This window comes from Mercenaria mercenaria, chromosome 9, assembly GCF_021730395.1.
Source record: "Mercenaria mercenaria strain notata chromosome 9, MADL_Memer_1, whole genome shotgun sequence".
NCBI classification, from domain to species: Eukaryota; Metazoa; Mollusca; class Bivalvia; order Venerida; family Veneridae; genus Mercenaria; species Mercenaria mercenaria.
Window position 1 is genome coordinate 66,604,862 of NC_069369.1, and position 24,361 is coordinate 66,629,222.

Consider the following 24,361-nt stretch of genomic DNA (forward strand, 5'->3'; position numbering starts at 1 on the left):
AAGAACTTCACATTTTAACATTTGTTCCTTAGGAAAATAAAATGTGAAACTTTATCAATAAATTACTAGACTTCTGATGGAATATCAAGTAATGATAAAGGAATTTCTGACATTCAAAAGGAAATTAGTTCAGACATGATGTGCGTTAGAGCAGATTATCTGACAGCACTGGAACAGCATTCCAGATTTTATGATATCTGTAGGTTTCTAGATTTCCAGACTGACATACATTTATATATTTTGAAGTATTTTGATTCAAACAAGCTCTTGGTTCCTGCTGACCTGAACTTGAAAATTAGGGTACTGGTATGCAGACATATGAACAGATTTTTAAATTCTATGTCCTTTCAGATTGTTCTACAATATTAATGTGCTGGCTGAAGTACATTAAATTAACAATGCAAGTAAATTCAGAAGACAGCCTTCGTTCTTCCATTTTCTGATCTTTAGTAATATGAAAGATACAAAAAAGGTCATGTTTACAGAATTACTTTTGTCTGCTGGGAACCAGAAGCATATTATATAAGCCAGGACCTGTCTAGCAAAACACATAATTAGAGAGGTATGCTCGAATATTAAATAGCTCAAATATTAAATAATGTTGCATTTCAGTGTGTTTCTTCTGGCCCAATCTGGGTCTGAAGTTTGACCAAATCCTATATAGATGATAAATGGCAAGGCAGGCAAACTTTTTTTCTCCCAGTTTCAAAGCAAAATTTCTCAAATTACTGTTTTTTTTTTTTTTTTTTTACATATTTCAACCAAATACTGTACCTATGAAAAATTAAAGAAGTCATCCAAAACACAAGGCAATGTGTTTACTTAAGTTTTACTTAAGGGACTTCTTCTTGAATATAAAATTTAATAAAATATACCAGTCTATATCATGAATATAATCTACATATAGACAATGTGTGACATATACTTGGAATCCACTGAAGGAATGGGGCTGGAGAGTTGACAAATTTTGGTAAATGCACCGCAAAATGAATAAATTGTGAAGTGTAAAGAAAGTGTCACAAAACTGTTTCACAGACACAACCTTAATCAAACAATTGTCAGACTCAGAATCATCCTTTGGCTTTGGCATTTAGGTTTGACCTGTTTTCGAGTTTGACTGTGTCAAAATTTATGCTTAATTTCAAGTTTTATTTTTATGGACTGAAATGCACCAACTACCTCCATCCCTATAACAGTAAACTCAACATGTTAAAAGCTCGTAAAACACATACAATACATTAACATATTTATTGGTTAAAAGTATATGAAAGATACAAATTTCACTTTCTGTATGATGACATCATAGAACGCTCAGAATGAATAAATTAATTACAGTGGCTGTGTTTAAAAATGTAAAACAGACAATATTAAAGTTGATAAAAATTTTTATAAAGCATGACAGATGTGTCAACAACAACAATAAAATATCATTAATAAAACATTATTCCAGAAATGGTTCACTATAATATTTCACTCTAAATTGGCAATTATTCTTCCCCTACAAACTTGTAAAGACACCATAGATCTATCAAAAACTTTCTCAATGTTTTCATGTCACATAGATATATAAAGTTATAAACTAAGTTAGACCACATTTTGAATTAGCTTGAGAAGTTGAAATTCTAAATGGAACTGACTTCTTTCTATAACATGTCTTGAAGGACCTGTTCTGCAACTGATTTGACCCATATCATTCTGTATATTAACAGTGCAGTTTTAGGTGTCAAAATATGTGATTATATGATTACATGTAAATGTGTATCGTTTATGTCTACAGAAGATCTAGTCCTGTGGACAGTGTGGTACAGTAAAACTAAGTAAATGTATACCAATATCTTTAGTCCAAATTCTACCACCGATTCTATCTGTGGCTTCCAAAATTTTGAAGTCAGTAAATCCATTGTTTGTCAGCTGTTCTGCTGCAGAAATTCCAGAGATCCCTGCGCCAATAATTGCAACTTTCGTGTGTTCAATTGTGTCATGAACGTCGGTAGCCATTTTTGTGTGTGGATTTTCAAGATCAAGATGACCTTAGACAAACAGAGACGATTAGTTGAATAAATTATTAACCATCAAGTACACAATATAATACGTTGCTTAATAAACAGTCAAAACCCTTAACACAGAAATTATTTCCGGAAAGTAACGGTTACAACTTTGTGTCTTCTTTCACATAACGACAACGAATGATCACTCTGTTTCAACACCGATGACGTCATCATGAAGGTGTGGCTTAGTACGAGGTCAAAGGTAGGACTCTAGTTTCGTTATCAATATTTGTAACAAAATTTAAACCGGCTGAGTTTTCCTTGTTATTCTTTTCGCATGCTTGTCTTTTAACAAGGACAGCCGAGTAGATTTTATCGGCAGTGAAAATATTTTTCCTTCGTATAACAGAAATCGTCTGCAAAATTTGGAAACTTCCGGGTTGTAACCAGATTGAATATTTTTATGCAGTGGCGGAGGAGCAATCTCAGAGTTGGGGAAGGGAGGGTGCAGTTAACGCGTACCCATATTTTTGGACAGTAAGTTCTTTCCCTTATTGACAATAAACATCACATCAAATTCTTATCTAGTAGGCCTACATGCTCACTCAAATTGTGTTTTCTTCTTTATCTACTGTACGGCATTTGCCCCCTTGCCCCCACCCCCCAATTTCTAACTTGCCCCAAGAACCCCTGCTGCTACGTCTATGTATCAGTTGACAGATTCACATCCCCACCACTAAATCTACATGCATGTCATGATTTAAATCTGTTTGTATTCGGAACAAGGGCAGATCCAGGATATTGGTTATAAGGGCGTGAAGTTTGGGGGATCGTGGTTTTGGATATTTTTTTGGTAGATTTATTTTTTAATTTACTTCGGCCCCTCCATTTTAGCAATTATAAATACTACAGATGAACAGTTTTTAGTTTTCAGAAATAAAAACATCTCAATTTTAAGCCATCAAAATTGTATATTGAGTTGGGATGTGCCGGCTGAGGTTGCATTACTTACAGCCGAATACAGGCTGTTTCTCCCAGCCAAAATAGCTGTATTCCCCTAAAATTGTTATATTTGCCCTTTAAAGAGGAATTATGCACTTTTTTTAGTAAAAATCTAGCTGAAATAGATGTGTATGTAGAAAGGATGGAGGAAATAATAGCTTTTAACCCAATATATCAAACTCTTCCTGTTACCAGTACGAAATAATAACTTTCCAATTATTCTTATTTTGACTGGGACGGTCTTTTAAAGAAAAGTCAAACTGCACGCAGGAGTTGCTTCCCTTCCACTATAGAAATCTCTACGTATACTAGTAGGTAAGGGAGATCACTGCGTAGGGGATTGAAGAAAATAACTATAGTCGGATTTCTTTATTTCTAAAGCATCAACTTCAAATACATCTGCGTTATTTTAATTTAATTTTACACATTTATATGCACAGCAACCGAAAACTGAATTTATAAAACAGTCACCAAAACACAGTATGTGTTGTAATTAAGATGCGTATAATGCCACTAATGGGAAGGTCATATTTTCCCCTTGAAATTTAGAGCGAATATTTTCACGAAGTCGGCGTTTATATTTTTCGACCCTAGTTGCTAACTATGTTTAGGCGCCTACCTCCCTTTAGGTGCCATATTCATAAGGGCATTGTCATCAGTTCTTGCAATTAGTACTAGATCTATGTCTGTCGTCATGAAATCAGATGATTTGGATTTCCCTTTTTTTTTTGGTGTGTGTGTGGGGGGGGGGGGGGTATATTCCCCTTCAATCTTGAAAAAAAAACACTGCATTGGCGACTGGCATTATCATGAACGATTTCAAAGCTGGAGAGGACCCCAACTTTTCACAGCTACCCATGTTTTTCCAAAACGTGTTTTGGCAACCAAAGTCAAAGACATACTATTCGCACCTTTCGTTGAAATAATTTGTCAGATATTTTAAAACTATAAATAAAGTTCTCATAAATTATATAATAACTTGGCTAAATATAAAAAAAAGACTAACACAAATATGTTTATTTCGTGTTAACGTAAAAGGTCCGTAAGTTACAGCACATTTTCTGCACGACCTTAACGATATTATGTTCTGTTCTATTCTATAATACTGCGTATCACTCTTGTTGAAGAAGTTGCTGTAAATAACACATCAGGAATGCTTCTTACTATAAATCACGATTTTTTCAGGCCCTGATTCTCTTGCTGTTTTTTAAGAAAATTGTTTTGTTAATCCAACATAGTATCTAAGAAAACTGCGTAGAATAGCCTGTCTGTGAGTTTATGAAAGAATCTATTTTCAAAGTCGTCACGTTATTCACTTGATTACATGTTTCAAAGGGCGTATTTTAGGGACACGCCTGTAGATTTATGTCATTCTGTTAAAACACGAGAAAAGACCTTTCTTTGTTAATCATACTATTTAAGAAAAAGTAAAGAGTTTACAAAGATAACAACAACAACACAACATCAACAATAAAAAATCCTATATAAGCAACAGCAAAGTATGTTGAAATAGTACAGCGCTACTCATACAGTTAAAACAAGAGCTCGTAGAACACGAAATGCCCCCTTGATGCATTCAGTAACAGCACAAGGAACAGAAATATTTTGTTCACTGACCTTGACCTTTGACCTACTGACATCAGAATCAATAGGGGTCATCTGCTGGCCATGAAAAACCTTCCTATTAAATTTCGTGATCCTAGGCCCAAGCGTTCTCAATTATCGCCCGGAAACGTTTTAACAGTTCCGGGTCACTGTGACCTTGTCCCTGACCAACTGACCACAAAATCAGTAGGGGTCATCTGTTGGTCATGATCAACCTCCCTATAAGTTTCGTGATCCTAGCCACAAGCGTTCTCAAGTTATCGTCCAGAAACGTTTTAACAGTTCTGGGTCACTGTGACCTTGACCTTTGACCTACTGATCTCAAAATCAATAGGGGTCATCTGCCTCCCTATCAACTATCAAAATTATCTATAGGCCCAAGCGTTCTTGAGTTATCATCCGGAAACAGTAGACCTGTTCTGGATCAATGTGACCTTGACCTCTGACCTACTGAACTCAAAATCAATAGGAATCATCTTCTGGTCATGACCATCCTCCATATAAGGTTTCGTGATCCTAGGCCCAAGCGTTCTCAAGTTATCGTCCGGAAATGGTTTAACTGTTCTGGGTCACAGTGATTGACCTTTAACCTAATAACCTCAAATCAATTGAGGTCATCTGCTGGTCATGATTAGACTAGCCACTAGACTGATAATAAATATATTTCTACATTTTCCCCTTTTTGTCTAATTCAGTTTCATACAGACAAAAACCAGTCTATTTTAGAGATTTTCACACAGAGGATGATGTTGTACATAGGATATAGACTGACTCAGTTCACTATATCCAATCATAAAAATGTAAAAAGATATACCATAGTCTAGGAGCTAGTCTAGGTAATGATCAACCTCCCTATTAAGTTTCGTGATCCCTGTTCCGGATCACTGTGACCTTGGACCTCAAAATCAATAGAAGTCATTTACCTCCCTATCAACTTTCTTGATCCCAGGAGTTATCATCCGGAAACCGATTGGTCTACGGACCGATATACCGACCGACCGACATCTGCAAAACAATATACCCATCCTTCTTCGAAAGGGGGACATAATAATATAAGATAGATTGGAATTAGTTATACTTTATATCAAACTCAGTATTTGCCCGTCTTCAATCATTTATACTGATTTATAGGCATTCCCTCATCTAAAACTTTTTCATGACTATTCGCAAATCTTTCTTCATATGAACCAAAAAAATAGCGTAGGGTGTATTTTCATATCACTTTTACGGTTTATTTTTCGCAGTTTGTATCAAAAATAAAAATACAAGCACAATTTGGTTTGTAATTTATATTCGGATTGATTTTAATAAAAAGAACTTTAGCATTTTAAGGAAACAGGTGAAAATTAAAAATTTTACCCCTAAACACGTTGTCATGTTATTGTTAAGGGTTTCTTTAGTGAAAAAAAATTTTATTACTATTTTTGAAGTCTAGTTTCACATAGAAGAAACATTATGGCGATACCCTGGGTATGCAGGGGTGCAAAATGGCGGCGGAATCCCTCGATTCAGGTAACATTTTTCATTATTACTGTCTTAATACTTAACCAGTTTCACGAAATAAAGACGAGTGCCCGCTCATAAGAATACTACACCCTCGGTTATAAAGCTTGGACTCCTCAGTTTGGTAGTTTTTGTGAAAAGTGCAACGGCGCATTCTGACGGAAAAAATGCAACTGCTATGTAGGGGGGCATTTTTATGAAAATGACTAAACCAACTATCCCCGCATGTTTCGAAAAACGGCTTGTAGGGCGGAACCGGGCTTGACATGTTCCAAAGCTGTTGTAGAACTTTAGCAAGTGAAATCGCCAGTTTTCGGCGATTCCGGGCGATTGAAAGGAAATGCTATGTGGGGGAGGTGTTTTCATTATGTTATGTGGGGGTGCTTTTGACATGCGGGGGTGACTTAACTGGCTGCTAGGCTGCTAGAGGCACGCAGTGATATGATCATTTGATATATAAAGTATATTATATATAATATGGATAGAAATTATCCCAGTGAAAAAATCTTTTCAAGAATTTTTCATTTTGAAGGTGGATGTGAAGTAAACATATGAATGCCTTCTACGGACACATTTGAGTACATACTGTCAACTCCGTCCGCTCAGATTCGTACTTGTATTTTGATAATATTCCCTGTGTTTTTATCCCCGTATCCGTTAAATCGGGGGCAATATCTTTGTTGGCCTCTCTCACACACACACAAAATGTAAACATATCATAGAAATATTTAATTTCTCAAGTTAACTGATGTCTTTGAAACTCACATACTTTACTCTTTGTCATATTACCTTTACATTGATATATAGACGTGTTACCATGACCTTCATGATAACTTTTTCACGGTAAGACACTTGGCAATTTTCCTATTTATCAAATTAATGCTTATTAATGATAACTGCTTTACCACTTAGAACCATAGAATATTTTAAGTTTCAACTGCCATGACTATATTTCAGTACAATACAACTTCTAATGCCACCTTTAATATTTTTTTCCAATTTCTTTAAAAGAGTTTTTCGGCGAACGCCGTCTAAATTTGTTTTCGTTACCTATGCCATGTGACTTCAATTTGCAAATCAAACTACTTGATAACGCATTATAGATAATTTATCAAAACGGAAGATTTATGCAACACTCTGCCTGATTGGACGAGAGTGGCAATTTCTTTCACTCTGTTGATTGTGCTACGCTGAGTGAAATGTAGACAAAGCGTTTATCCTAAACGATGCTGTTCACTGTTTTAAATCTAACTTTGGCTCAGTATATTTAGCAAGAATATTGATTATCTCAAAATGATAAGTAAGTTTAATAAATATGATAAAAACCTGTTCAAATACCAACATATATCAAATTAAAGAAAGAGCTGAATACGGTCTGCGTATCACATGAATAAGGGTGTGATAAGAGTCTTTTATGTAGAGAAGTGCTTTTTAAAAGATTTTCCTTGTTACAATTGTCGTCTGTATATGAAAGGTTTCTTGCTTTTGTGACTTATTCAGATTGCATATTAAAATGAGTACTTGTTTGCTTTGATATATTTGTTATAAATTATTTAACTGATTTATTATATACGAATATTTTTCTTTAGTATGGTATGCAAATATTGAACTCAGTTGAAATCTGTTTTATTATATATAATTATGCTATATAATGACTGAATCTCATTGCACTGAAATGAAGGTATGCTGCATACAGTTTATCTATGTGATATGACTACGGTCAAACTTTGCTTATGAAACAGAAATATTGAAATAATTACAATTGTATGTTTTGCTTGACCTTCACTTTGTTATAGGTGTGACGTCATTGTCCAAAGATTCATGAATAGCGAATATGCATTTGTTAAAGCGGGATCAGTTGGCCTATTTTAGAAATAAATAAAAATAATAAATAAAAAAAATCCTTTAATTCATTTTTTCTCATGTATTCTAATCAAACTTGATTTGTAGCATCTTTATTAGGCCCGCAGCCAACTTTGTTCAGCTGGGACATTTGACCCCTTTTAGGGGCTGCTAGAGCTAAAACTAGAAATGCCTTTATACAGCGTCTCATGAACAGCTTGGTGGATCTTTGTCATACTTGGTCTGGAGCATCATTATAAGGTCCTCTTCCAAATTTATTTATATAGGAACTTGGGCCCTATTAGGGACCACTATAGCTAAAAGTAGATATGCCTTTCTTCGCATTAACCACTAAAATGTAATGGATTTTTATCAAACTCTATGTGTAACAATATCGTAAGGTCTCCTGCTATTTTGTTACAAATGGGGATAGGGACCAATTTAGCTAAAAATATAAACACGTTTAATGACCTCTTCTCATGAACCGCTTCATGAATCTTCATCAAACTACTGCTGTAATTATTCGTCTAAGGATAAATGAAACAAAATTGCAACCCTACAAAACCTTTGCGAAAAATTAAAAGAGAACCATTTAAATTGTTAAAGTGCGGTGTTTAGTTTTGCAATTTGAAAAATGTTAGATGAAAGATGAATGTTAGATGAAAAATTCATAAACTTCTATCCTTATTACAATTCGCCGACCATCATTTTTAAAGATATTTCTTGTTATGAATGTTACCATACGCCGATTTTTTTTGTCGCATGGATTGTTCAGTTTACATTACAGCCAAGTTGACAAAGGTTATGGAGAATTTAATTATTTCTGATTTTTAAACGCAAAGATCAAAGTAAAATGAAGGACATTGTCATACTTAAATACATCAAAGTGAACATCTTGCCACAAGAATTGGTATTTGTGAATATGAGTCAAATGTGTGAAGTAATAAAAAATATTACAGCAAACTAACTGCTTTTAGCGTTTAAACAGTAGATGTCAAATATCAGATGGACATCAAAATGACTGTGTTCCGACTTTAAAAAGTAAAGATGAAAAGTCAAATAAAGGTAAATGTCAAACATTAAAGAGTATAAATGAACGTCTTGTCAACAAGGTTGTTATTTGATTATTAGCCAAATCGGTCAAGTACTAATTTAGAACAAGTTATGACCAAATTTAATATAATAGATATAGGCCTCTTATGACACCTACAGCTTTATATCTAGGTGTCGTATGAAAATGCACTCTCCAAAGGCCGTAGCAGTATCGTGATCAAGTTTCAAGTTTCTAGTGCCAACGATGTATGAGAAGAAACATGCAAGGACGAACGGACGGACATCATCACAATATATATTGACATATAATATGCCTTTAACAGTTAAAAGTATTTTTCGCTGGCTTTATTTGTCCGTATTATTGCGTGTCTTTAGCAGCCAGTTAAGTCACCCCCACATGTCAAAGGCACCCCCACATAACATAATGAAAACACCTCTCCCACATAGCATTTCCTTTCAATCGCCCGGAATCGCCGAAAACTGGCGATTTCACTTGCTAAAGTTCTACAACAGCTTTGGAACATGTCAAGCCCGGTTCCGCCCTACAAGCCGTTTTTCGAAACACACGGGGATAGTTGGTTTAGTCATTTTCATAAAAATGCCCCCCTACATAGCAGTTGCATTTTTTCCCGTCAGAATGCGCCGTTGCACTTTTCACAAAAGCTACGAAGCTTTATAGCCGAGGGTGTAGTATTCTTATGAGCGGGCACTCGTCTTTATTTCGTTAAAATTGGTTAAGTATTAAGACAGTAATAATGAAAAATGTTACCTTAATCGAGAGATTCCGCTGCCATTTTGCACCCCTGCATACCCAGGGTATCGCCACCGTGATAAAGGTAAATATATGTACATGTAATCATTCTATCACAAATGCGTTTAGCACTAGTAACTCAAATGATGGGAGTTAATATATTTGTTCCCTGAATTCTTATCCACATATTATGATAAATCTTGATATGTTTCATATCACGCGGGCGCACAGGTTAGGTTAGGCAAACATATTTTGTCATGTAGACGCGACATTAGTTGTAAACAATGACCTATGTACAAAGAAAATGAGCGGCAGGGATGGGGGTAGGGGGCGGTCGGCCAATACGTTCTCTTTACAGTCCCATCACAAAGTGGTTACTGATGGATGTTGTAGATGTCGGAACAGCGATTAGTGCTTAATTCATTCACAAAATGTACCCTTTTTGTCAATAAGAGAAGTCTTCCGAGATGAATATTCTGACCACCTCAGCTTTATGTAGGCAGTAAAACGATAAATAAAAAATGGAATTGCCGGATGAACCATTCTCACCAGGATGAAGGTTTTGTCAGAAAAGCTTTTTACTCGTTTCGTAATATTGGTCCATAAATCTTTTAATTATGTCCACTCTACATATTAAAATCATATTTAAACCATGCACGATTTCTCCTGCGTGTACTGTTACATGTTTTCGCAATTTATTTCAGAGAGACCCAAAGCAGAAATACGGAAACGCGCTATCAAAAGAGTTAGTCTGAGATATTCATCTATTCCAAAATGTTCAAGACATTAACCAAAGATAAGATGCAATAGTGTTTAAATGTTGTTGTTGATTTTTTAATTGGTGACCTACTAGTATAAATTCGATTCCATTTCCTACAATGCGAAATACATGCCCTTAATTATGTTCACCTAGGTCCTAGAGCCCACTCAATCCTAAAATAAATATCTTATATGTTACACACCATCCCAGCTGAAAGATAACTTTTATTACAAGTGTGCGAAACTGAAAGAAAAATAATAATTTACTGTCAAAGGTATATAAATATACATAAATTTGATATAAAAAAAACCCCTCTATTATCCGTAATATTTATTCTTTGTCCTTGACTATTACAAAATTTGTATAGAAATACATATCCCATTACATTGAAAATGTCGTGGAATCCCCACGTACCAGCAAAATGATAACAAGTAATCCTGGATTCCCAGTACTTACCTGTTCTCCGCAAGTAACTGCCAGCGTCACCACATGAATCAGAGGTGGAGGACGAAATGGTGAACTCGTAATACGTAGATCTGCAATTAAGCTAAGCGAGCGGGCTCATATATTTTCTATTCATAAGATGTATAAAAGGCTTGATGTATTTTAGGCACAATGGAATTTCTTTATGTGCCCATTCTTTTCTAATTGTGTAAAGACCATCAAAATACTACTATTTCATACGTAGATGGTGATTGTCTAATGTCATCCTGAAATATTTCTACACATTGCGATATTGCAATTCCATCTTGCTGCTTTGAAAAGACTTTCAAATAGTATTAACATTAGTTAATGTATCAATGAACCCGTTTTGACCTAGTTTCAGTATTCAAGAAAAAGATAATTTAAAATGTTCTTTATTTTCAGTTTCTAACATGCCTCATTTAAAAAAGAAGAAGAGTTTTGTCGCACCGTTTTCACAAACCACAAACGTCAGTTCACAGAAAGCAGACGCCCAATTCCAATTGCCTCAAAAGAAGGGAGGGAAGAAGGAACTATCTCCCGTGCACATTGGCCGCAACGTGCAGATTATTACGCCACAAACGAGACAGAAAATCAAGCAAAGGTAAAATAAATTGACATTATTTTTAGATAGCGGTATAATTCTGATTATGGTAAACACATTACTAAAGAAAGCTGTCTTTCATACACGGGTACCTGTTTCTCACCATATGAGCCAAGATTATTCAGCTACGAGACTAATGCATGAGTAGGAGTGTTGTACATACTTTTTGATTTTTGGTAATATTTCATTTTATTAAATTGTACAAGTTTTGGCTATGTAGGCTCCTAAATGGCGGAAAGAAAAAACGCTGTAATACATATTGATATTTTGAGACGAAGCTCTCAAACTATGATTTTAAGCTGATGTTTAGTATCACTACGAACATTACCTTGTCAGCCTTCCTTGTTTCAATACTGTGTCTTTTTGTGAGTGCCTGTTTTGCGGCATTTAATTTGTGTTCAGTGCATCCACAGTTTTATCTTTGACGTTATTATTTAATGATAGCCTATTATCGTTTTTAATGTTATTGTATGTGCATGAACTATCCTTAGTCTGAAAATATCCTCGTTTCAGTAACTTTCTCAACTGTCCAAAGGATTTTCTCAGAATTTCCAGACATGCATTTGACACATTTCGTAATGACAGTATGACAGTTTACACACCCTCCAATGTGTGTCATATCACATTATTGTTGTATAACCACGCTCTAATGTAAGTTTCGATCTTTTTCTCACATACCCTGATGTGGTAGAAATGAGATACGGTTATGACAGGTTTCTATCATTTCAGTGTGAATATCACGTCTCTGTCTTTTTTTTTAGATTCGCACTGGAAGTCTCGAGCGTATCTTTGCGAGCCACGTCACCTGGAGTATACGTGCCATTTGACCTTAGTCAGACGAGCTGTCTTTCACAGTCAGCTGTTGCACAAGATGAAACCGATCAAGAAGAAACAGATGGAGCTTATATAAACAATGAACTTGGAGAACTTCATATTCCTACCGACCAGAATGTGCACTATTGTGCAGAAAAATATGACCTAGTTGAAACAGACCAAGAAGACAATAATGGAGCTGAAGTACACAGTGAAATCAAAGAAATGCATACTGGTATTTCAACTGATCAAGATATGCAAGTTTTTGACGAAGAATATGACTTAGAGCTACTGGAAGAGGTCAGGGACATAGAGGGTACTGTGAAGGAAAACAGAAATGAGACCGTTTTTAACGAAATCACTATTGTCAATCAAGAATCTGCTGTAAAGGATGAGTCAAAAGAATTAAGAGAAATAGAACAAGATATTGATGCCAAAAAGCATAAGAAAAGTAATATCGGTGATGAAAAAGAATCAGAAAATTTATCAACAGAGGCATATAATTTGAACAAAGCTGAAACAAATAAACATGCAACAGTTAAGTCCCAGCAAAAGAGTAAAAGAAAAAAGAAAAACATTAAACCAAACAATGCTCTTAAAACCAAGATGTTTGGAAAACGAATTGTAAAGATGAAAATATTGAAAGGAAAATGGAAGTTTTTTAACCCCAAAAATAGTTCCAAGATTAATTGTGATGAAACAAGTGATACAGAAAGCACGAGCAAGATTCAAGAGAAGAAGAGGAAGAAAGTAATGATTGATTTAGCTGATAATGCTGGGAAGGATTCCATGGAGACGAGTGATTTCCGTCCATTAACATCATCATACCGTTCTCAGAATGTTTGTAATCGTAAGAGCAACAGTAAACGTTCTTTTCAAATGGTAAGACAACATTCATAACTATTTAACTGTAAAATAAATATAACCTATACAACGAAGCAGCAAGTAACTACCAATTTCAGATGTAATGAAATGATCTATGTTTTCTGTGATATATTAGTATTTCCATTTTTAGTGAAATTAAGCGCATATTTTTAAAGCAGGCAGATATGGTATGGGACTATTAAAGGTAGTTAATCAGTAACGGAGGATTATCACCGTTTTCTCCTTTCTTTACATCGCACCGATACAAGTATAGGTCATATGGCGACTTTTCAGCTTTGCATGTGGAGGGAACCCACGTGTTTCATCATGAGCGGGCACCTGGGTAGAACCACCGACCTTCCGTAAGCCAGCTGGATGGCTTCCTCACATGAAGTATTCAACAACTTGAGTACGGCTTAAACCCACATTAGTGAGTGGCAAGTGATTTACGCCGTATTTCAACAGTGTTTTAGTTATATAACGGCGGGCAGTTAACCTAACAATGTTCCTGGATTATGTACTAGTACAAACCTATTCTCCGCAAGTAACTGTCAACTTCCCCACATGAACCAGAGTTTGAGAACGAATGATTTCAGACACAATGTCTTTATCAAATCATCACGGAGAACATACGCCTCGCCCGGGGATCAAACTCACGACCCGCGATCTACAGATCTCTGGTTTCCCTTCTGAGCTAAGTGGGCGGGCTAACCAACCAATATAGAGGTATAAAGATAAACGGCACACTTTGCCCAAGGAATGATATTATATATATGATATGTAAGACTTATTGTATTATATCTTTTAAAGATCTGCTTCTTTCAATTATATATTTAGCTGCAACTTTGAAAAAATGTTTTACCTACCTTTGCATATCTTTGTTGCGCAACTAAGATAGACTGGGTAAGTGAATTCAGAATTTAAATTCAGTTTTAAAACATGCTTTTTGATTCTGTTGGAATATCCCGATATCTATAAAATGCAAATGTAAAACTATATTGAAATAAAAGAAATACGCAGCTTTTGAAAAACTGTCGGGGAAACACAAAATTCTATAGAAATCGTCGAAACTTAGTTTTTTGAACTTGACCTAACTCTTTGTCACGGGTATTTGTATTCCTTAAAATCTTTATCAGAATATACAAAATGCGAAAAATGTCACGCCATGTTGCAAAAATGTGATTGACCACCTTTAAGTAAATAAATATTTAAATTTATGTGTGAGTTTGAAACTCAGACAGATACATGTAGAACATTGAAGCCGCTGAGCTCGGTTGTGTCTAGGTGCACATTTCTCACAAGATTTCCCCTCCTGTTTGTAGGTGAAGCAGGAAGTTTTGGACACTTTATACAAGATGCATGAAGAGATACAAGAGCTGGTGGAACGGAGGAAGCAGTTGTACAGAAGTAAGTTTTACGTATTGAAGCCTATTGAAATGAAATTGTGGAAAAGTGGGAACTGGTTAACAGATATCTACTGTTATGTATATAAGGTGAAAATTATTTCATTGTTTTGCCAAATTGTATTTTGCTAAACAGGCTTAGAACTGCTTGAAGCTTACTGACTTAGAACTTGTACGAATTACGCCTTCACTGACATAGAACTTGTAAGAATCGTGCCTTTATTTACATAAAATTTGTACTTATCATGTCTTTATTGACATAGAACTTGTACGGATCACATGCCGTTATAATACCAGTCCATATTTCGGAAGGGCCGAGAACGTTGTCACTTTGAATAATGAACAGAATATTTTTATACATTTTACGTCAAGTTAACTGATAGAGATTTTTAACACCATATGGTATTGCTTTAAAGAACTGCACGTATACAGTCTATTCAACTTGAATTTCAAGTATCCAAAAGTATACGTCCATAAATGGTAGTTAATTATTGTTGTCATTTTTTGACCAATTACTGCGAGCTTTCGCCCCGCCTACCCCACAATTTTTGTTTCAAGAATTTCGGTTTTCGCCCCTGGTCCCCGCCATACAAACAACTTAAACCACATGTTTTCGCCCCGCCACACCTCTGAGCGAAAACATGACAATCAAATAGCATGATAAAGGAAAAAGGTCGAAAGTGTGTTTCCATGGTGTAGTCGAAAGAAGTCCAAGCGTGTTTTCGTCCAGCTTCCCCGTTCTCCTCGCCACCCGCTGTTTTAAGTCTTTAATCTCTCCCACTGCTACTTTTAAAATAATGCATTTTTATTACTTTAAAATAGCGTACAGTTGTTGGCGAACATAAGTATTAAAATACTATTAAAGCGTCCCAGTCAATATGACTAAATATCTGCTGCAACATGACAACTTAGTTTGGTTTAAAAACAATGATTATAACCAAAGAGCTAAACGGTGTATACATACAAAAAGATAGGAGACGAAAACAACAGCCTGCACAATAACTGGTAAGAAAGTTACTGTGTTAATTTATGGATATCTAATGAGACCAGGTCATAAAAGTTAGAGAAGCATATACGATGACCCTTCGTGTGACTTACTAACTTTTACGCTTCAGCCATCAATGCCATTATTAGTACTTACTCGGACAAATATATTATATGGAGGGGCTGAAATAAGTATAACGTTATCACTCAAAAATTGTAAATAAAATCTATATGAAGATCCTTTGGAAGTTTGATGGAAATTTAAACGAGCTACAGCTAAGTCTTCGAATTCATAAGATCTGCATCGTATAAGGGGCTAAATTACTGTCGGTATTTATTTACTGAAGGGAAACATCTCATGAAAAGGGCGCTATATAAATCTGGTATAATAATAATAATAATAATAATAATGTATCTCCATCTTTTATTTAAATTCTGGAACATTCGTATATTCTTAATATAATCTTTAACTCGAGAAAATATACCGTGCGCAGAAATCAGTATCGGTTAGTTAATATGATTAATAAACAACTTTGAATCAACGAAAAGAGATCATGGAGGAACACGAGTGCAAAACTCCCCCATCCCAGAAAATCCACCCATGTTAAGTTGATCACTACGGTCAACCCGTTTTCCTACCCCCACTTCCTTAGGTAATAAAAACTTTAATTTGAAAAAAAAAATCCAGAACAAATTTAGTTTGCAGAGCTCACGTTTGCACAAACTTCCTCGTCAAAATTTAGGACAAGAGTTTAACACCTGACATCTTTTGTGTTCATTTTATTATGATTATAGTCCAAATACCCAAAAACATGATAACCCTGAACATTACTTCCTAATGCTGACGTGTAACTTAGTCACGTAGACCTAAGTCATATGAAGCTTTATCATGCATAAGTAGTAAAATGTTAACCTAGTCAACAGTTTCATGCCTACATTACAAAAATAAAAATATTATTCGTTATACATATACATTTTTGAAGCATTATTGTCTACAGTCATAAAATAATAACATAAGTAACTGAAAAGTTATACACACAGGTGTTCCTCATTGTTTTTTCTCCAAAGTATCACCCCCAGTTTCTGTCAGTACCAGTATTTTAAAGAAATACACATGACAAAATAAAATTTTAATGTTTAGAAAAACAAAACGATTTTCTGAAAAAAAAGTGTACCATTTAGTATAGTAAAGTGGATATACACTGAACAAAAATGCTAAGTTTCCCGTTTTCAGTGACTTTTAAACGCATTTTCAAGTTAGGAAATAAGATAAAACGTTCAGAGATCCCAGCAAACAAAATTACATTTTATGAAATAAAAAGAAATGAATGTTTAAAACATTAAATTTTGCAAAACGTTAAAATCATACTTCGCGCATGCACACAAATATTTTGGCTACTGATTTTTTTAAAAAGATAAAATCTGTAAATGATCCCTTGGGACCAAGCAAAATAATAGTATGCTTAGTTTGATTGTTTATGAAATGTGCAATATCCTCCACATACCCGAGCAGCAGTTTAAGTGGAATTGTATTGTATTGTATAGTAAAATTGAATAGAATCCATGATATTGAAGGGCCAGAAAATGTAATAACAGTGAAGCCAACATGTTAATATTTACAACTACTTCTAATTTCATGTCGATTTCAATAACAAGAATTACTAATTCTCCTATGCAGAGTTCTATGGTAAAGTGGAGTTCTCAGTTCTGTGTGTACATGTTTATATCAGATCTTGTTATGCAAACAAACAAACAAAAACACTCACAAAAAACAGAGGGAAAAAACGTCAGAACGATTTTATAATCATTAAATTTTACAATATGATACCAAGAAAGAATGAATGAAAACGGGGATAAATCGGTATTATGCCCTCACAAACGAAGTTTGGGTGTGTGTGTGGGGGGTGGGGGTATATAGGAGTGAGCTTTTCGGTCGGTCTGCCTGTCTGTCGGTCGGTCCATTGGATTTCATGGTTTCCGGACAATAACTCATGAATGGCTTGACAGATTTAGATACTTTTTGGTGCACAGGTGTAACATCATAAAATACAGGCCAAGTTCGACTATGGCTAAAAACCACCATTTTATGACGAAGTAATGGCCCCTTTCCAACTTCAAATTTGCCAAACTCAAGGTTTCCGGACAATAATGCATGAATGGCTTGACAGATTAAAATACATTTTTGTACACAGGTTAACATCATACAATACAGGTCAAGTTCGACTTTGGCTACAATTAACCACCAATTTTTTGACGTAGTTATGGCTTCTTTCCAGCTTAAAATTAGCAATACTTCTATGACAAGGCTGTATCGTGGCAGTATTATTCGTCACTCCTGTGCAGTTCTAGTGTTATTTATGTTTTAGATATTGACAGTCGTGAAAAGCCAGACAGACATTCTGAGGAAGATGTAATTCATACCAAGCAAAGTAAAAACGTATGTTCTATTTTGAATCTATACGATTGTCACGTTATGAAGGCGTCTCAATTAGCAGGGAATGCCTATGGTTTACCTGAAATATATCAAGCTAGGCTACATTCAGTTCTAATTGTTTTATGCTGTTGTTTCTACAGATTCAAGTATTATGTTTAGTTTTAATTTTCTTGTATGCAAATCATTAGGTTTCTGACTTTTAACTTTGGACGGCATTGAGTAGACTTTACAGCTGTGCAAAAAAAACCCGAATAAAAGAACATTAACACCACGAAAAGTGGATGTTCTGCCACGAAATCAACATTGATTAAGATGTTTGGAACCTAAACAAAAATATATTGCCATAAAACATTTCAGATTCTGCAGAAGTCTCAAACTGAAATAAGTGAAAAAGCTTGTTTTCTGATTTATTTCAGGATGTATTGCAAGAAGAATGAGCAATTTATAAACGAAGATTTATATAGAAGTTTTGCTTTTCAACATTAAGTTCAACGTTTACTGTTCCTTGTTACTTCATATCAATTAATTAGGACTGTTCGTAGATATTCTTTCAAACCAATCTTAAGAATTAGATTCTATTTGATAAATGCCAGCCATTATCGTGTTCCTTATTACAAAACAAAACCACTGACTGGCCAGGAAAAAAATAATTGTTAGAAACGGACGTGAAACAGTTAACATATATCTGAATAATCAACAAGAATAAACACCTACGCAGAACAACATTGACCTGACATGAATGCCCACCACTTCTTTTTTCCCCGAGAGACCAACATAACCGATTTTATGTGAATGCAATTGTCTGTGAACATTTTCTTGCAAACAGTGGACGAGCACTACATGAATGATTCCGGAATACATTAATCTAGAAAGATTGTAGATACAGGACACCTATGAAGAGTGACATACCAATAACGACACTTGAATGGGTAATATAATTGCTTTTGTGCGAACATGAAAGATATACATTACAGAAATAACATATAGCGTAATCAATACCAAAACCATAATATTCTTAAGACGGCTGCAGTATGGTGTATGAAAGGGCGTCAGATACTTGAAGAACACTTAAATAGACAACTTGAAAACATTTATATTTACTAATTGTTCATGTATAAAGTTACTACTTCTATTTATAGCAGTTGAAAACCTTGTCGCTAACTTGTTAGATATGTGAAGTTTGATGTTTTCTGTTAAACTATTTGTTATTCCCTTTAGTATGATTTTATGAATAAGCCTATATCTAGTAACCTAAGAAATGAAATAATTGTTCTCGGTGTTCATGTGAAATGAACGACAGAATAAGATCGGCAAATCCATGAATCGCGCTAGCGATTCATGTTTAATTTGCCGATCCTATTCTGTCGTTCATTTCGCATGAACACCCCCAAAAAAATTTCATTTCTTATTTTTACATTATATTTCCTTTCCATTTGATGTATACATGATAATATTTTCTTGCATACCAGACTGGGATTTCTGGTGATTTCACCGGTGCTGGAAAACTCATGACTCTCGTGCTGTAAATGACGTATAACGAACTACATATGTACAGAAGATTTGTGTATAGTAATATTAATGTTTTACGTAAAACGGGATAAAAACCAAATACCTTGATAGTTTCTCTTTGTTCATTATAACATATTTCTCGATTCAAAAAAACGTCATTTTACGGAGATAACATAACGTTTCAATGCAGATAATAAAACAAACCGGAACTATTACGTTGTTTTCGACTTTGTAACGTCATGACGTACTTCCAGTTTACGGATGTAAAGTTCCCGCGCTTTGTTAGTACGCTACTATAAGAAAAAAAGTGCTATAAGAAAATCATTTGTTTGAATTTATTTTTACTATTATTTGTTGAATATGGCATGCAAGAAAAAGATTCATCACTGGCTGTAGGTGCAGATGGGAATATCTGGCTGTCGGGTAACTGTTAACGCGGTAACTTGGCAGGAGCCTCGTTACCGCTTAAACAGTTACCCGACAGCCAGATATTCCCATCTGCACCTACAACTAGTGAAAGAATCTTATAACAAATTGCATAAATTTTGTTGCATTTAACATTAAGATCAGCTTCCCGGCCATTCTGTTCACCAAACGGAACAACTGCGACGTCATCTAAGGAACGTTCTCTCTGACTATACGCGGACGTCGTCAAAACAGCGGTCCGTTATGACGTAACTTTCGCGCCTTTCCTTTTGCTGTTCATACGAAATGAACGTCATAATTTTCAATGGAAAATAATAGGGGGAATGTAAATATTGTAACATGTTTTAGGTTGTGAATTCCACAAACTGAATAACGGTGATATTGTCGAGGCCGCTTTAGACTACGACACGTATTTGAGTGGTTTAAATTCACACAAGTTTCGTTCTAGATAAATGCCAGATCGGTGTGTCATGACTATATATACAGAAGTGGATGTTTTAATATTGAAATAGAAAACCCAAAAATATCGATGTAAAATTTTTCCTGTCGCATTCACATACTAAAGAATATGTTACGATACACCTGCGCAAAACATGGGTGATGTAATTATATTTTTAGGTTTGATATTGAATACTTTTTCACGCGATTTTTGTGGTTACCTCGAAGCCCATAGAAAGAATAATGATAAATTTACGAGACCCATCAAATGTATAGATGCAGTGTTCCGATGCAAATGTTTTGGTAATCAAGTGCGATATTTCTATTTTAGTATATTACATTCTCCCTATTCTTTTCCATTGAAAATAATGACGTTCATTTGTATGAACAGCAAAAGGAAAGGTGCGAAAGTTACGACAACGCTGCTAAGTAACGGGTCGCTGTTTTGACGACGTCTGCGTATAGTCAGGGGGGACGTTCCTTAGATGACGTCTCAGTTATTCCGTCTGGTGAACAGAATGGCCGGGAAGCTGATGTTAATGTTAAATGCAACAGAATCTGTGCAATTTATAATATAACCTTGTTTAAATTGGAAAGGGAAGATAATGTAAATACATGTATAAGAAATGATTTTTTTTTCGGAGTTCATGCAAATGAACGACAGAATAGGATTGGCAAATTAAACACGAATCGCTAGCGCAATTCATGGATTTGCTGATCCTATTCTGTCGTTTATTTCGCATGAACTCCGAAAAAATATTTCACTTCTTAAATACCCGAGTTGTGTTTCTCTATTTTATTGATATTCATGAAAAAATAATCAGATAATTCCTCATTGGACGCTCAAGGTTGGCCGCCCTTTTTACTCGTATGAAAGGTAAAGTATCAGTTAAAGCATGTATTGAATCCAGACAATTTTCGTTATGAAATATGAAAACCAAGAATGGCAAGTACTGATAACAAAGAAGACGAAACAGAATATCAAAAAGTTGCATTATAAAAAGGAAAACGCTTTGTAAAAGAACAAATAGTGTCAAAGGAAAAAGGGTAGTTTTGCCAAAGATATAGGAAGTTTTGGAAAATTTAAACAGAAAAGCAGGGAGGATGTAAAGCAAGTGCTAATGCAGGAAATGATGCAGTAGAGATGAGTGATCTGCCACTAACCTCGTCTCACCATTCTCATAATCACAAGATACATCAATGTTTAGAAAGATTTAAACAGGAAATGAGAGAGAACTAATGACTGCTGTATCAGAGAGGAAGGATTCAATAGAGACGAATGATTTCATCAATAATTTCTCATAAATGTTCATTTGAAATGGTAAGGGGAAAATTCACTATACTTTCATTGTTAGAATATAACGTGCATGTATGTATGAGACAGTATGCTGCACGATTTAAACGTTTTCACGATATAACGGAAGTATGTTTCTAACGGAATATTAGACCCACATTGTATTTTGCGAAAATGAAAACATATATAAACATGTTAAAGTATATAGCACTATAGTATAAATATAGATTATTTGTGGTCTCTCGGTGCAACCGGGTAAAGCACCTGTGCCATATCTTTCACACTTAACTTTATTTAGCGTCCGACGTCAACAATTTCTCTAAACGACATCACCTCATCGCCTCCAAAAGCACAGAATGGGTTTTGAAGAAGCTTGGCCTGGATGTTCCTTGGGTGGTCCTTTATCAAAATTGTTCAAACGATTCTGCTTAGTTTAACATAGGGACCACCAGAGCTACGAATAGATAAAAAACGACATCTCCTCCTAAACCGCTGGTACGGTTTTGAAATAATTTTACACAAATGGTCCTTATGTAACCTTCTATCAAGATTGTTCAAATTATTCTGATTCGTCGAAAAACATGGCCGCCATGGGGGAGCGAGGTCACATTTCCCTGTATACATGTATATAGAGGAGAATTTAAAAATCCTCTTATGTGAAACTGCTGGCCTGGTTTCAGAATAATTTCACAAAAATAGTCATTGTATGACCATCTACTAAGATTGTCCAAATTATTGTGATTGATCAAAAAATATGGCCACCAGAGGGCGTGGCCACATTTCCCTATATGTATGTAGTAGAAACTTAAAAATCTTGTATGAAACTGCTGGCCTGATTTTAAAATATTTTCACACACATTGCCTTTGTGTGACTTTCTACCAAGAATGTTCGAATTATTTTGATTCGTCAAAAAACATGGCCGCCAGAGAGCGTGGTAACTTTTCCCTTTATGTATACAGTAGACATTTTGAAAATCTTGTATGAAACTGACTGCTGGTCCGATTTTAAAATAATTTCACGTAAATTGTCCTTTTGTGACCTTCTACTGATTCGTCAAGACATGGCTGCCAGTGGGCGTGGTCGTTTTTTCCTGTATGTATATAATGGAAACTTTAAAAATGTTCTTGTCAGAAACATTAGGCCCTATTTTAAAACAACTTTACAAAATGTTTCTTGGATATTTGGCGTGTGATATCAGGGTTTGACAGTCTACTGCAATTGTTCAAATTATTGCCCTAGGTTCAAAAATGGTCATGCCCATGTGTGTGACATGTATATAATATAGGCTAATAACAAAAACTTTGAATATCTTCTTCTCTAAATCCATAATAGCTAGAGCCTTAATATTTATACAAACCGCTGACTCTGTACTTGTACCATTACTTTATACGCCTTTTTCACATGTGAGCGCTTTAAGGTCAATGACCCACTTGTTGTAGATGGAGTTGGAGAGTTTGAAGACGCTATTCATGGTGCAGGAGCAGCTGATGGACTGGAGGAAGCAGGTGTGCATAAGTAAGTTTTTGCATATTGAAGCCTATTAAAATTAAATCCGGAAAGTGGAAAGTAATTCATAGATCTTTATGGTATTAAATACCATAGATTTTTTAAAATAGTGTTGTTTTTAATCGGCGTCTGCTAGACACTTATTCCTTTATTATGCAGAGAGGTTAATAAAGTTGCAATTTTAAATAATGAACAAAAACATATTCACACGTTGCGTAAAGCATAAGGATATAGAATTTTACTGTATAAAATAATTATAATCATAATATTTACTTCCATATTGTTGACTATTTTCATAAACTTATGTATGCCACTGGTCAATCACGTGTTTGGTATTCACAACCAAAATTTGGCATGAAGTTTACGAATTTGTTAATATAATCCGATTTGTCCAGATTAAACTTTAGGTCAAGATCACACTTTATGAGTCTTGACCAGTTTATAACATGAACTTTTTGATTTAAAGTGTTGTTAATTAAATTGGATACTCCAGATATTCAGTACAGCTCATCAGCGCCTGGTCCATACTTTTGGAATGATTTTTTGCGATTTTGAAGTCTTCCTCCACCATCAAAGCTGGAAAGTCGCCATATGACCTGTAATTGTGTCGGTGCGACGTTAAACCCAACAAAATAAATTGAAGTCATCGCTCTAATCTTAGGCCGAGGTCACACTTGTAAAACAGTTACCTTCGTCGACTTTTAATTAACATGTAGTAAAATGGAACGTTAGTAAATAATGGTAAATTTTTAACTTTCTCAATGAATATTTCAAGTACATAAAATATACTTTATACTTCCTATGTCATTGACCAATAATGGGAGTGTACGTATTTAGTGTAGTGACGTGCATCAAATCACGTAGATTTACGTCAATAGTGTGAAACAGATGTATTTTCTCTTAATATATACTCACGCTGTTGCTATATTTATCGTATAACTGCAGTAAGGTAACATGTCGTAAAAATCTTAATTTAGTAAACATTTACAGAATTTTTTTATTCGTTGCTGTACATGTATGCATACATGTTTTTAAAACATTGTTGTCTGCAGTCATAGCAAGTGTTTCAGGCTGTAGAGCTAATAAGTTATTCATTGTGAAAATTACACATTCATATTA

General features: G+C 34.9%; 2 protein-coding genes across 3 annotated transcripts in view; one reads left to right on the top strand and one right to left on the bottom strand.

The window, feature by feature from the left end:
- LOC123547363 (spermine oxidase-like) overlaps window positions 1-2,217 on the bottom strand; it is a 94,587-nt gene extending 92,370 nt beyond the window's left edge. Inside the window, exon 1 of the mRNA XM_045334392.2 lies at window positions 1,830-2,217. Within this exon, the coding sequence (XP_045190327.2) occupies window positions 1,830-1,998 (169 nt within the window). The 5' untranslated portion in view covers window positions 1,999-2,217. The remainder of the gene's footprint in view (window positions 1-1,829) is intronic.
- LOC123547364 (uncharacterized) lies at window positions 2,124-19,281 on the top strand. 2 transcript variants are annotated; one of them, XM_045334393.2, is made up of 6 exons: window positions 2,124-2,250; window positions 11,372-11,570; window positions 12,332-13,265; window positions 14,570-14,654; window positions 18,001-18,071; window positions 18,485-19,281. In XM_045334393.2, the coding sequence occupies exons 2-6, from the start codon at window positions 11,380-11,382 to the stop codon at window positions 18,503-18,505; spliced, it is 1,302 nt and encodes a 433-aa protein (XP_045190328.2). In that variant the 5' UTR covers window positions 2,124-2,250; window positions 11,372-11,379; the 3' UTR covers window positions 18,506-19,281. The 2 variants fall into 2 exon arrangements, with proteins under 2 accessions (XP_045190328.2, XP_045190329.2); XM_045334394.2 differs by lacking the exon at window positions 2,124-2,250 and adding an exon at window positions 2,257-2,525.
- The last annotated feature ends 5,080 nt before the right edge of the window (window positions 19,282-24,361 follow it).

Coding starts and splice junctions, on each gene's coding strand:
- LOC123547364 (XM_045334393.2), top strand. CDS start 11,380: ATGCCTCATTTAAAAAAGAAGAAGAGTTTTGTCGCACCGTTTTCACAA. Junction 14,655..18,000: donor GAGGAAGCAGTTGTACAGAA/GTAAGTTTTACG, acceptor TTTATGTTTTAG/ATATTGACAGTCGTGAAAAG. Junction 18,072..18,484: donor ATACCAAGCAAAGTAAAAAC/GTATGTTCTATT, acceptor GATTTATTTCAG/GATGTATTGCAAGAAGAATG.